This window comes from Nannospalax galili, unplaced genomic scaffold, assembly GCF_000622305.1.
Source record: "Nannospalax galili isolate Female #2095 unplaced genomic scaffold, S.galili_v1.0 scaffold189, whole genome shotgun sequence".
NCBI lineage: Eukaryota > Metazoa > Chordata > Mammalia > Rodentia > Spalacidae > Nannospalax > Nannospalax galili.
In genome coordinates, this window is record NW_008360331.1 from 1,173,915 (window position 1) to 1,189,019 (window position 15,105).

General features: G+C 42.0%; 1 protein-coding gene across 2 annotated transcripts in view; it reads left to right on the forward strand.

The window, feature by feature from the left end:
* Positions 1-14,475, forward strand: part of Manba (mannosidase beta) — a 137,224-nt gene extending 122,749 nt beyond the window's left edge. For both annotated transcript variants that reach the window (XM_008826198.3, XM_029560232.1), the window contains 4 exons: positions 3,646-3,796; positions 8,790-8,932; positions 10,032-10,289; positions 12,403-14,475. In XM_008826198.3, the coding sequence (XP_008824420.1) occupies positions 3,646-3,796; positions 8,790-8,932; positions 10,032-10,289; positions 12,403-12,627 (777 nt within the window). In that variant the 3' untranslated portion in view covers positions 12,628-14,475. The remainder of the gene's footprint in view (positions 1-3,645; positions 3,797-8,789; positions 8,933-10,031; positions 10,290-12,402) is intronic.
* The last annotated feature ends 630 nt before the right edge of the window (positions 14,476-15,105 follow it).

Consider the following 15,105-nt stretch of genomic DNA (forward strand, 5'->3'; position numbering starts at 1 on the left):
ACTTGGGAGGCAGAGGCAGGCAGATCTCTGTGAGTTCAAGGCCAGCCTGGTCTACATAATGAGTTCCATGCCACCTGGGGTTACAGAGAGACCCTGTCTTAAAAGAGACTAAAAAAATTTTTTTTTATTATTTTATGTGTATGAGTGTATTACCTGCATGTATGTAAGTGCACCTGTGTAGTGCAGTGCCCACAGAGGTCAGAAAAGGGTGTTGAATCTCTTGGAACTGGAGTTATGGATGGTTTTGAGCCACCTTGTGTGTGCTGGGATTCTGACCCAGGTGCTCTGAAGAGCAGTGTTCTTAACCACTGAGCCATCTCTCCAGTCCCCTAGATTTTGGTTCTTTCTCTTTCTTTCTTTCCTTCTTTCTTTTGTTCTTTCTCTTTCTTTTTCTTTCTTTTTTTGGTCTTTTTGAGCCAGAGTCTCCCTGTAGTCCCAGCTGGCTGAACTTGCTATGCAGACCAGGCTGGCTGCAATCTCACAGTCTCACAGAGATCCACCTGCCCCTGCTTCCTAAGTGTGCACCACCACTCCTGGCTGGATTTTGTTTCTTAATCCATTCAACTAGCCTGTTTTCTTTTGACTTGAGAGTTATGGCCATTGATATTTAATATCATTATTGAAAGATGTGTATTGGTTACTGTCATTTTAATTTGTTTGTGTTCTTGATCCTATTTTTTCTGTAATTATACCTTCCTTTTTTTTTCTGTAACCACTTGGATATACTCATTCCTATCCTCATTCCTTTATCTTGCTTTGAGCTTTCTCTTTAGGGCTGTGTGATGGTTTGAATGAAAATGTCCCCCATAGGCTCCGAGTATTTAGACATTTTAATCCCCAGATGATGGTGCTGTTTTGGGAGGTCTTAGAAGGTGTGGCTATCCTGGAGGAAGCACGTCACTGGGGGTGGGCTTAAAGAATTCTTCTTGCTGGATCTCCAGTTGCTCTCTTGCTTCCTGTGCCTGCATGATGATGTGAGAGCTTAGGTTCTGCTGCTCCTGCTCCAGCTACCATGCCTCCCTGCCATGATGGACTGTAATTCCCCTGGAACCATAAGCTCAAATAAACTCTTCCTTCTATAAATTGCTTTGGTTAGTGTTTCTATCACAGCAACAGAAAAGTGACTAATACAGGCTGGTTTGGTGGACATGAATTCATTCTATTTGTGTCATGCAAGATTTTTCTTTCCCTACAACTATGATAGACAGTTTTTCTGGGTAAAGTATTCTGGGTTAGCATCTATGGTCATTTAGAACTGGGAATATTTTATTCAGGCTTTTCTGGCTTTCATGTTTTGCCTTGAGAAGTCAACTGTTATCTCAGAAGTGGTGGCACATGCCTTTAATCTCAGCTCTCATGAGGCAGAGGCGGGTGGATCTCTGTGAGATTGAGGCCATCCTGGTCTACATAGTGACTTCCAGGTGGGCTGGAACTATGGAGACCCTTTCTAAAAAACAACAAACAAACAAACAAACAAGTAAACAACAAAACCAGTCAGCTATAATTCTGATAGGTTTTCCTTTATAGGTAACTTACTGTTTTTCCTCTAGCGCTCTCAGTACCCTCTTTTTCTTTTTTTTCCTGTAAATTTAGTGTTTTTACTATGATATGCCATGGGGAGATTCTGTTCTGGCCCTGTCTAATTGGTGTTTGATGTGTTTCTTGTATCTCTATGGGTATATCTTTCCTTAATGTGAGGAAGTTTTTTTTAATTCTCCAGTTGAAGATCTGGTCAATTTCTTTGACCTGAGATTCTTCTCCTTCCTGTATGCCTATGACATGTAGATTTGGTCTTTCCATGGTGTCCCACATTTTCTACGTATTCCATTCCTGTGTTTTTAAAGGTTTTTCATAGTCTTTGCTTGAGGAGTCCAGTTCTTTGACTTTGTTGTCCAGTCTTCATATTCTGTTTTCTATTTCATTCATTCTGCTTGTGAGACTGTCTCCTGTTATTTAAATTGACTTACTGAGTTTTTCAAGTCCATCTTCATTTCAACTTGGGTTTTCTTCAATGTTTTCCTGTCTCTTTTGTGAATTCACTTTTCAAGTCCTGAATTGTTTTTGTTATGTCATTCAGCTGCATAGTTCTATTTTCTTGAGCTTCAGGCACAAGTTTATGCCTGTCCTGTTTGAGTTCTTTGAGCTGTTTGTGTGTGTGTTCTTTAAATTCTTTGAACATGTTAGTGATTGTTCTTTCAAATTCTGCATCCTGGGGTTCCTTGGGGTGGTTCTCATTGTAGTGCACTTCTGTAGGACTAGGGGATTTTGTTGGGGACATAGTCTCTTAGTTTTTCATATAATTTGTTGGTTTCTTTGTGCTGCCTTTTGTGCATATGGATGTTCTTTGTTGGTTGTGTGTCCGCTAGGAACTTCTGCCTTTGCTTCATTGAATTTTGGTTCTGTTTATGTTATTTATGTAGCTTTGTTGCTTTTTGCAGAGTCCTAGGTGGGCCAATCTGTCAGGCAGATCTCCAGCTGGGGGAAGATGGAGCTAGGGACACTTGATGAGGGATTTAGCAATCTATGCCAGTGGGTTTAGCCGGTCTGGGTTAGGAAGCTAGTCCAGAGATTGGGGGTAGAGGAACTGGAGCAGGCCTGGGTCCAAGGCTGGCAGGGCACAGGGTGGAGGTGGGGTAGATTGTAAGTGCTGAAGCTGTAGAGGAATGGAATGCAGATGGTGGATGGGATCTGACTCACCAGAGTCTTGGGTGGGCCAGTCTCTCTTTTTTAAAATTGTTTGTTATTTTTATTTTATGTGTATGAGTGTATTGCCTGCATGTATGTAAGTGTGTCTGTGTTGTGCAATGCCTGTGGATGTAGAAGAGGGCATCGGAATCCTCTGGAACTGGAGTTATGGATGGTTGTTAGCCACCATGTGGGTGCTGGGAATCAAACCTGGGTCCTCTGCAAGAGCAACCAGTGCTCTTAACCACTGAGCCATCTCTCCAGTCACACGTTTTTTTCTTATAGATTTTTTTCTAATAAAAAATTTAAAAATAGGTACAAGTGTACTTGCAGAATCTGGGGGCCGGAGAGATGGCTCAGTGGTTAAGAACACTAACTGTTCTTTCAGAAGACCTGGGTTCAAATCCCAGCACCCATATGGCAGCTAACAACTGTCCATAACTCCAGTTCCAGGGGATCCAACAGCCTCTTTTGTCCTCCACAGGCATTCATTGAATGATATGGGTGCACTTACCTACATGCAGGCAATACATGCATGCACATAAAATAAAAATAGTAAGTAAAATATTTTAAAAAACAACTGTATTTGCAGAATCAATTGTTGAAAAAAAACCCTAATATTTGACTACACATAGCATTTTTTCTGAAATGATAGTCTTTGTTTTCCTTTATTTCCTGCACCATTATTGACTTTTACATGATCCTGTTTCCCTTGTTACCTGCTGCTACAACAAATAAAATACCCAGTCTCCCAGACAAATCCTGTTGTAGAAATGGCGTTTCTCATGCTAAGGTGCTAGTTCTAGATTTAGTAAAAGAATGGTATCCAAATTCAAACCAGTTCTCCAGTTTTTCTTATTTGCTCTAAAAAAGCAAAACAAAATACCCAAGCTGTAATTTTCTGAGACCTAACAGAATACATCAAACAATAGCAACAGTGTGTATGTTTTCCTAAATCAGGTGATGCAGGCCCAGTGTGTCAAAACAGAGACTGAATTCTACCTGCGCAGCCGCAGCGAGATAAAGATATCGAGTGGAGAAGGCCACACTATGGGGGCCCTTTATTGGCAGTTGAATGATATCTGGCAGGCTCCTTCCTGGGCCTCTCTAGGTAAGTGTTTCAGTGTTCTTTGTGTGAGAGAGAAGCAATATCTGTGTGGGAGAGGGACTGAGAAAACACAGAGCCTGAGGGATTAGATTACTCCAAGGAGAACTGGCCCCAAAGAGGCTGTTCCCAAACCTGCTCTGTGAACTAGTCACCTAGCTGGCCCTGACAGTCTCTTCGTGAGCCTGAGGTGTCTATGAGTCCTGGGCTGGGCAAAGTCATAGCAGGCTACCAAGACATAATTCAAGTACAGAGATCCCAGGAGTGTGGCGGAGTTACTGCATAGAATTGTGCGTGCATGTGTGTGTGATACATGTGTATGTGCACATATGTGTGCACGGGCCAGAGGTTGACATCATGCGTCTTCCTCAGTCATTCTCCACTTATTCATTTATTTTTGTTTTATTTGAGACAGGATCTCATTATGTAGTCCTGGGTGGTCTGGAACTCATGGTATAGACCAGTTTGGTCCCAAACTCAGAGATCTGCCTGCTTCTGCCTCCAGAGTGCTACCTCAGCTCTCTACCTTCCTTTTTTCACTGAACTTGGAGCTCTGTAGCTCACCAATTCAGTGAGCAAGTCCCAGGGAGTCCCCTGTCTCTGCCTCCCAGGTGCTGGGATTACAGCTACCTGCCTCTCTATGCCCACATTTCACATGGGTGTTGAACATCTGAGGTCAGGCCCTCGTGTTTGTGTGGCAAGCACTCCCCTGACTGAGCCATCTCCCCAGCTCCTATCACATAGGGTTTTGAATTCATTTCAGAGGGCTTTTCAGAACCTCAAGGGCATGGACACAAGCATCCTTCCTTCTTTGTGGGAAAATTTAGCCAGGTAGAAGACTGACTCACATGTGAGAGTGCCCCTTCTCTGATGCTGCTTTCAGTGCACAGGATCCTTGTTATATGCTCTGCCTGTATCTCTGGGAAAGGTAGTAGAGTCAGAATTCATTTAATGTTTTGGTGCATTAAAAAAATTAAGGGGGGGGCATGCTGGAGAGGTGGCTCAGTGGTTAAGAACACTTACTTGCTGTTCTTCCAGAGCTTCCAGAGCTTTGAATCCCTGCACCCACATTGTGGCTAACAACCATATGTAACTTCAGTTCCAGGGGATCTGATACCCTCTTCTGGTCTTGGCAGACATTGCACAGCACAAGTGCACTTACATACATGTAGATAGAACACTTATACACATAAAATAAAAATAATAAAATATATTTTAAAAATTAGGAAGTAATACTGAGTCTCTGGCCTTCAGTAGAGGTGATTTAAAGCAAAGTTTAGTTGGTATTGTGGACGCCAAGTTTTCGGGGCAGGAGATTAAAGATTTATGGAGCTGCTGACAAATGTAACATGTTATATTTTGTCTGAGTGAGGGCACACAAGCTCCTGGGCAGGCAGCCCAGGGTAACAGCACGTGTGCCCTTTATCCCAAGGACTTTTTATAGGAAATCACACAAAGGTGGCTTGCCAAAACTGGTTATATAACAGATTACATCAGTGTTTACTTTTGAGGGTCCCTGGACATCTGGCATCAGCCATTTTGTACTGAGCCATTGCCCCCTACCCCCATGTCTAGCATTAGCCATGTTGGCTTATGACAGAAATCCATATCAGCACCATGTTGTCAAAACATAAACAGGCCCTCATGGGTGTATCCCTACAATAATATGAACAATAGTTTTGGGTAAAGTAGTGAAGTGAAGCCATAGGATGAAGAGGTCATTGTTCTTGGGTGAGACCGGAAAACGGGCTCTGAATGCAAATCTGAGTCTGTAGGCTTCACACTGTGAAATGGAGGATTCTTGTAGGGAATCAGGTTTTTGCTCAACCTTCTCTGACCAGATTTTATCAGCACCAAGCAGACAGAAAAGTATGGAGTACTGCATGAGAATTGGGTGACCTGTGAAGAATAGCCTTCGGGGTGCTTGAAGTGCGGCTGCAGAGGTTCAGAGAGTTCCGGACACCTCCGGCCTTTTCTGTCTGTGGATGAGGTTGTAGACATCTGAAGCCTAGAGAGTGCAGTTTTTGTAAATGTTTGTTTAAATGGTTGCATGCCAATTATCTCGGTGAGTTTTTCAAGGAAGAGTAGGTAGACCAAATGCAAGATTGTGATGGCAGGACCCTGCCTGCCTCAGGTCTCTGGAGTCTTGTATGTGTTAGAGGAAACAGGTGAGAGACCCAAATGCTTGGGGACAGAAATCATTCAGAATTTATGTTCTCCCCATTTTGGAATATTTTCATATACACGTGAGATACCTTGAGGATGGAACTCAAGAATAAACATAAAATCCACTTATATTTTATGTCTTAGATACATAGCCCGAAAGCAATTTTATGCATTACTTTAAATACTTTTGTGCATGAAGTGAAGTTTCATGGTATGAAAATTTTCTACCTTTGGGCCTATGTTGGTACTCAAAAGATTTCACATTTTGGAAAATACTGAATTTAGATTTTCAGATTAGAGATACTCAACTTGTAGGAGGGAGAAGCTGCATGCTATATATTCCCCTCCTCTGGGCAGCCTTGTGGCTCCCATTTAACTAGTTAATTATCTTAATCTGTTTCTCAGCGTGTAGGTGGGATATGTATCTGTCACCTCTTATTGCCTGAAATTAGGATACCCTAAATGGATTAATGGAATCTGGAGGTTCTAGTAGATTATTTAAAAAACACTTAGTCTAAGGGTTAGAAGATATCTGATCAGGTAAAAGCATTTACTGCACAACCATGAGGACCTGAGCTCAAGGCCCCAGCACCCATTTAAAGAGTTAGGTAGGACCCTGCACACCTGTAACCCTAGCACCATAGAGGGTAGAGACAGGAGGCTCACTTGGGCTTGCTGGCCACCAGCTTAGTTCCAGGTTCAATGAGAGACCCTGCCTCAAAGAAATAAGGAGAGTAAAGAACAGAATGCCTCCTGTCCTCTGGCCTCTACACTCATGTGCATAGGTGCACATATCTGCATAAATACATGTATACCACACACACACACACACACACACACACACACACACACACAAATCTGTGTCTAATTTGTAGGTATGATTTTGTGTTTGTGGATATCTGCCTGGACATTTCGCTTGGCTCATAAGTTTGGGAATTTAGAGAGCTAATGACAAAGCCAGAAATCACCTAGCATTTTTGGTCTATTATCTAAGCTTTATTACATAGTAACAGGGTATCAGAGCGCTTCTCCTTGAGTTCCTTTTCTCCTGAGTGTGTGCTGTTTATGGCCTGACTTCTGGAATGACATCTATACAGTCTATTCCCTGTACTGAATGTCAGATGTAAGACTCTCTAAGTTACCTCGAGAGCCATCTCCCACAAAGGAGAAAAGTTTCCCAGAGGAAATTCTGGTTTGTTTCATAAATCCAGTAGGCAAGGCTTCTCCACAGGGCTCTTCTCCCAGGAGCTGCTGTTTTGAGGAAGTAGGAACAGTTGGGAATGCAATGTTAAGACTTAAAATTTTGCAAAGTTTGAAAGAATTGGTTTTTACCATTCTTCCATCGCCACGGCTTGCACTGTCTGTTCTATTGCCTCTCCCCATCTCTGTCCGTCCTAGTGGTGGCAACTGCATCTCCACTGGGCTCCAGGTTCAGTCCTAGGTGCATTATTGCATGATCTCTGCCTTTCACAACAACCCTGAAGTGCTGTGATATAGTTTGCAAATGAGAAAACCAGTTCACAGAGGGTAAGCAGCAAGCTCAAGGTCCCGTAGCCTAGGAAGCACTGGAGCCTAGTTGAAAACTCCACTTTTGACTTTTTATGTACAGTCTCGTAATTACTCTACTCTTTTTGATTTATTGCTTCAAAATAGCTTAGTCATTAAATGTCTTTATAATTGTCAAGAAAAATAGGATGATCAAGCTATATTTTTCTGAAGAGAGTGCAGCTGGCAAATTCAGTACCCGTGTAGTTAAATACTTGGTCTGCAGTTAGTGGTGATGTTCGGAAAGGTTATAGAACCTTTAGGAAGTGGAGCCTGGCTGGAGGAAGCACGTCACTGGCAGAGGGCAGGGCCTTGAGGTTTATAGCATGGCCCCGCTTTCCACTTGTTCCCTCTGCTCCCTACTGAGGACAAAATACAATCAATCAGCTTCCTGCTCCCGCAGTGCCGGGGTTCCCATCATTGCGGGCGCTCCCTCTGGAACCATAAGCCAAAATAAAGCTTTTCTTCTTTAAAAGCTTTAATAAACCCTTGTTTTTGGTCATGGCATTTTATCACAGCAACAGAAAAGTAGCAGGAGGTTTAACCTACTAGATGTGTGAACAAGGCACAGAATTCCAGAGTCTTGACAACTTTGCACTGTGTTTGAGGAACTGTTACTGACTGTCATAGGATTGAGCGTTTTCTTCTAGTCTCACTTGGAAAGCCAATTTTGCATAGCAGTTGATTTGCTTTGCTCAAAAGATTTTGTGCCTGTGGAAAAGGAGACTAAAGTCTAGATAATTCTTACAAGTAAATATTTGCAGCGAGCATTCACTGCCACTGCTGCTGACCTTCTTTATGTGTGTGCAATGAAAAGAACATTGGCAGCCATCGTCATGCCACACTCCTAGAAGCCCAGCATTTAGGAAGTGAAGGTGGGATGATCCAGGGTTGGCAGTTAGCCTGCATCTTGTTTGAAAAAAACAACAACAACGAAGCAAACAAACAAAATCAAAACAAACCAAAAACCATTGATATGCTGAGCTCCGGAAGCAGGGTTGACTCTGAGAAAGGGCTTAGACTCAAAATTGGGCTCAAATCAAGTGTTTGAACTGTTCTTTCTTTAGAATCTAGGTTCTGAATACCAGCCTCTCTCTGCCTGATGTTGTGAGGTTGACAGGGTAGAGTGTCCAGATCTGATGCCCAGAGCACACCTGAGTTCTCCTGGGTACCAACCCCCTCACACATGAGCTCCAGTAAATCCTGCTGAGCTGTACCAGCTGAGCCATGTGCACGGTGACCCTGCTGCCAGTTCCTGCTGTTTCCTAATGCTCTTGACTATTTTCAGAATATGGAGGAAAGTGGAAAATGCTGCATTACTTTGCTCGGCATTTCTTCGCTCCGCTCTTACCAGTAGGTTTTGAAGATAAAAATGTATTTTATATCTATGGTGTGTCAGATCTTCACACAGACTACAACACGACACTCACTGTGAGTTACTTGGATTTTTTTTGGGGGGGGGTCTCTAAGATAGAAAAGGACTTTACATGATTTCCTTAGTTGTTTGATTATACCCTTTGGAGGATAAATGAAAGAGAAATTGATTTGTACCAGAGTGTTGTTAGTGTATGTAACATAGGAAAGGGTGTCCTTGGAGTGAGAGGGCAGACAGATAATATCCAGGCTGAAAGCCTGTGATGTATTTTGGGGCCTGAGCAAAGCTGTTATCTTGGGATTCGGTTTCCTTGACTGTAAAATGATAGTAACCTGCTCCTTTAGGATCATCTATGAAAAATTAATAAAAGAATTTCACAAAGAGGAATTGTATAAACTGTAAACTGCTGTGTAAATATGATATTACTTAAAATTGTTAAGACTGGTCCAAATTTCACAAAAAGAAAGAGTGAAAATGGTGTGTTAAAGTTGGAATCAAAGCCAAGTTTGGTGGCGCTTGCCCTTAGTCCCAGTATTTGGGAGGCAGAGCAGAGGCAGGCAGATGTCTGTGAGGTCAAGGCCAGTCTGGTCTACATAGTGAGGTCCAGGCCAGCTGTGGCTACAAGGAGACCCTGTCTCAAAAGACCAAACATAAATAAATAAATAAATAAATAAATAAATAAATAAGAAAGAAAGAGTTGAAGTCAGTAAAACTATCCTGAATAGGTATATAGAAAAATAAACTTGCATCTTAGACAAGTTTAAGTAAAAATTAAGAAAGACTTAGAAAATGTGTGTCTTTATGGCCACAGTTTACAGGATGCTTCTAACATTGTAGGTCACATTGATAGAAAACATGCAATGTGCCAGGTATTGTGCCTTCCATGAATTATTATTTTTGAATTCTTATCACAGCTTGTAAAGTTTACAGTGTTATTACTGTTGTTACCTTCATTTTCTCTGTGAAGAAATGGAGGCTGAGAAGCAGAGCCACTTAGCTTTGAGGCTAGAACTCAGCAGGGCTGGGATGAGCACTCTTCCACATCCCTTGACCAGTCCTGATGTTCTGATGTTCAGCTGCTGTTACCACTGTTATCTCTTTGAAAAAAAACCAGTAACCAAGAATGCTCATTTTGATTGTTTTCTTCCTGCCTAGGTGAGACTTCATTCATGGAGCTCCCTGAAGCCTCTGTGCTCTCATGTGACTGCCCCAGTTGTGATTAAAGCAGGGAAGGCAGCAACCATCTACAAGGAGCCAGTGTCTAAACTGCTGACGAGATGTGGGAATTGCACAAGGGGAAAATGTGTGGTTTCCTTTCAGCTTTCAGCTGACCGGGAACTCTCAAGCCCAACCAACCATCACTTCCTGTCTTCTCTGAATGATGCTGTGGGACTGGTCAAGGCTCACATCACTGTAAGTGTCTCTTGTCTGTGGTCCTAGTGGTCTGTGGGGTGTTCCTGCCCCTGGGCCAGCATGTTGTGACTTGCTGAGACTTCAGCCTCCCCACTTGGTACTGGGTTTATATGAGGCCTGGGGATGGTTGGTCCCTTCCTACTCCAGGCTCTGTTCTAGGTTCTTTGTTGCATGATCTCTGTCTGTCAAAGCAACTGAAGTCTTATGATCTGGTTTTGCAAGTGAGAAATCCTGTTCACTGAGGGTAAGCAGCAAGCTCAGGGTCCTGTTGCCTGGGAAACACAGGAGCCTGGTCGGAACACCCCAATTTTGACTTAAGTACTGTCTACTGATCACTCCATTTTTCTTTGATTTATTGCTTTAAAGTAGCTTGATCACCAAATCTCTTTATAATTGTCAAGAAAAAAATGGGACGCTCAGGATGTTTTTCTAAAAATGGTGCCGTGGTGGACTTGGTATTTGTCTAGCTGATAGAAGCCGTCCCTTCCATTCCCTCCGTGCAGTAACTGACGGTATTTTCCCAGAAAGGTTCACACTCTAATTTAGCCAAGTTTAAATTTATTTCACATTTTACCTTAATGGGATTTTAAAAACTGACTTTGGAAACAATAATATAGAAATGCCTAATCTCTCTGGGGTTTTTTTCCAAAAAAGTTCTAATAATTGAAAACATATTTTTCTTTTCAAATTAATTGTTAAATTAATAAGGAAATATTCACATAATAAAACCCAAGTTATCTGTAAAAACTGAGATGGAACAGAGGTAAGAAAGTTGATGTTCTTACATAGATTTTTTTTCTTTTGCAACAAAGCATGAACTAGTCATAACAACAACAACAAAAAACCCTCCATATTGGACAAATTCATAATCTCTAAACTTCTGACTTTGAAAATAAGTTTGTTTGTTTTGGCTGGGGACATGACTGAATTGGTAAAGTGCTTATAAACTTGAGGACCTGAGTTTGATCCCCAGAAACCAAATCGAAAACCAGGTATTGCAGTTTGTGCCTATGGTCCTGGCACTGGAGAGGCAAAGACAGGATTCCTGGGGCTTGCTGGCCAGCCAGTCTAGCTGGGTTGATGAGCTCCAGGTTCAAGAAGAGCCTTTGTTTCAAAAGGAAAGGTGGAGAAGCAATTTAGGAAAACACCTTATGTTGAACTCCGACCTCAGTACACATACCTATGCACACCACACTCCACACCCACCCTCCCCCACACACAGGCCAAGCTTTTGTTGTTTAGTCAGGCCTTCATTAACTGGTAATAACTGGGGGTGAGATAGAATTAGGACTTCTTTATCTGTCCTGTTTCATTTGTGTTTCAATGAAATTTATTCCTCTTCAAGAAATACAATGGTAGTAATAATGTTAATTAGCATTTGTTTTCGGGGGTTTGATATAGGTAAGTACTTGTTCTGTCTGTCCCAAGCCCCAAAGTTCAAGTGTCAACCCCCATCTCTTCAGCCAGGTGCCCAGAGGTGTGATTTCCTAACCTAAGTAGCAGCCCAGACAGCACCCCACCCCACCCCACCCCACCCCGTCTGTGTCTCTCTGGCCTTGGCCTTCCCTGGGCCTCCCTGCTTGCTGGAGTGAGCCCTGTGAGTTGCCTGCCTGCCCACCTGCCTGCCCGCCCTGCCTGTGTTGGGATCTTCACTGCAAGAGAAGGTGGTGTGACCTCTGAACATGGCCTGTAACTTAAAGCCTGAGTCTAGAGGACTGAAGTCAGCCTCCTGGTTGGGCTCTGTAGCTAGATTAGTCATAAATCCCTAGAAAGTCATCTAAACCACCCACTCCTCGTGCCAAATGTTGTGATATTCTGAGAACAATTGTTAAAGGTATAAAGCTTTCAGGTTCTTGTGGGATATTTTCCCTTAATAATTAGTATATGTATTTCCTTGGTTTGAGATGACAATTTGGCAATTTTCCACTTAAATCATTTTCCAAGCACTGTCAAGTGTCATATCTGCATGGAATATATGCCTTTAGCACTTAACACCAAAGTCCCAGGAAATGCACATTTTATTAAGCCTGCACCAATTCTGACAGGCATTGCACGCAGACAGCTCTCCCTCCTCCAGTTCACTTATCTTCTTTTTTTTTTTTTTTTTTTCCAGGCCAACATCTCTCAGCAGGGTGACATCTTTGTTTTTGATCTGGAAACATCAGCTGTCGCTCCCTTTGTTTGGCTGGATGTCGGAAGCATCCCAGGGAGATTTAGTGACAATGGTTTCCTCATGCTAGAGAAGACTCGGTCTGTACTATTTTACCCTTGGAAGCCCATCAGCAAGAGTGAGCTGCAGCAGTCTTACAGTGTGACCTCCCTGACAGATATTTACTGAAGGCACCTGTGATGTATTTTCAGTGAATGCTGGGGACAAAGGCTTTCTAAAGCATGGCTGGAGAGGAGGGCAGCCTGCCATAAGCTGAAGGAAGTGTGGTGCATCTGCTGGCTGCCGTCCACCGTCCACCGACTGATCATTCCTCAGTTTGCATAGTGAAAACTTCAAGATCTGGCTGCTCACCCAGGCAGTGGCTCAGACAAGGTCGCAGGTGTTCTGAATCTGCCAGGGCTGTGTTTTCAGCCTTCATCTCACAGCTAAAGCACAACCAGCATGGTTATAACTAGCTGACCTTTCAGAGCCACTTAGCAGTATGTGTGGAACCAAATGTGGAGGTTTTGGGGTACTAGAGGCCTTTTCTACCATTGTGAAATGCCAAATATTGAAAATGAAATGTGTGGCTATTATTGCCAGAGGAAATGGAAACTCACATGTTACAATAGAAATTTCTCAATGCAGCTGTGGTGATTGCAGTTGCTAGATGGTGGAGGGCCTTGACTGGTATTTGATTACCATTTTGAAGTAGGATTCTTTTTCTTTGTTATCAATTTTTTATGAAATATAGTTTGACAATAACTATTTTTAAAAAGACCATGAGAGTAATCCTCCTTTAGAAAGCACCCTAGGCTGGTTGTGCTAGTCCATCTCTGCCCTCTCAGCCCTCTGGAGGCAGAGGCTAGAGGGTCACAGGTTCAAGGTCAGGCCTGACTACTTTGGAGATTTAGGGCTGTATTGGCACTGAACTTTTATTCAGGCTTTGGATTTGACTGATTCCAATGAGCTTTCTAATCCAAAGGTGTGAACTGGATTTAAACTCATTGACCCTGGTGTCAAAGTGGCAAAAATGTTACTAAGTAGATATTTTGGGTACAGGTATGTGTTTGTTTTTTCTTAACTACTTTTTCTGTATGTTTGGAATTATGTAAAAAACAAAAGTTAAAAACTTGTATTGACAAGTTGATATTTGTCTGTGGCCTATTTCATCAATTAGTAAACGTTCCATTTTGCTTTGCATTGGACATTAATGTCTGCTTGATAAATGACAGGATTTGAAGAATCTAAACCAAGATATCTGGAAAGAGTTCATAATTGCTTATTGGAATGGACAAGCAATAAGTATTTGAATTTTAAACCCAGACTCATTAAATAATGGTTATGTTTTTAAAACTGAGAAGCACTAGGCTCAGGAATTCTGCAAAGATGAATACAAGCAATTTAGTCCTCTGCTTCAGGATCCAAGAGTTTCCTCGTTTTACACACATGTACACACACTCCCATGTAAAGCCTCATCAAGGACTGCACTTCGCTGAGAACAAGGACGGATTTAAACTTATTGACCCTGGTGTCATTGACTGTGCAGACTCTGGGAGACATACATGCAAAGTGGGCTTCGAAGTTGATGGACTGCCAGCCATATCCAATCTGTGCCCAATCATGTGCCCAATACAAAACTGCAAAATTACTTAGAACATTGGGGTTGGAGAGCTGGCATAGCAGTTAAGAGCATGTGTGCTCTTTCAGAGGGTCAGAGTTTGGTTCCCAGAAACCATGTTGAACAGTCCACAGCTGCCCGTAACTCCAGCTCCTGGGGATCCAACACCCTCTTCTAGCTTCTGTGGAACCAGCATATACATGGCATACACACATGCAGACACACATATACATCTACACGTACATTTTAAAAAATTATGAAATTATTTTTGTAACTCCATTGCATGGTTCTCTTGTGTGAACTTTGCAGATGAAAACAGCATGTCATAATGTCAAAAGGTTGATCACACTTAATAAAGTTTATACTGTTTTTATGCCCAAATTAATTCTTCACCCTGAATAAAGTTATTTAACTGCTGTATTCTCTTTTCTGTGGTAAGGTAGGAATAATAACATCTATGGTATGTTTGATTTAGCAGAATATGTAAAATAATTTAGCTCAAGGGATTGGCCTCAGAGAATGCAGGGCTCCTAGCCATACTTCTCTTGATTCGAATTCACATTCTGAGGCTTTTAAACTGTATGATCTTGGACAGTAACTTAACCTTTAGAACTTCAGTTCCTGTGTAAAATGAAGATAATCTCTTGGCTTTAAAGTTAGTTAAGAGGATAAATAGGATCTGGAACACAATAAATGCTAAGTAAATGATGATTGTACTTTTGGAGGTAATAATCACCTGATTAGTACATGAAGTAGAAGTAAAAATGAAACAAACATAGGTGGATTCTTTCTGAAAAAGTGGGGCATTTTAAAGCCACATTACAGTGATGTTTAAAAAAGACAGCAACATCATTAGTAATTAGGGAAATGCAAATTAAAACCACTTTAAGATTTCATCTTACCCCAGTCAGACTGGCTAAGATCAAGAGAACAAATTATATCAAATGTTGGAGAGGAGTATGGGTAAAGGGGAATGCTCATCCACTGCTGGTGGGGCTGCAAGCTTGTTCAACCCCTATGGAAAGCAGTGTGGAGAACTCTTAAAA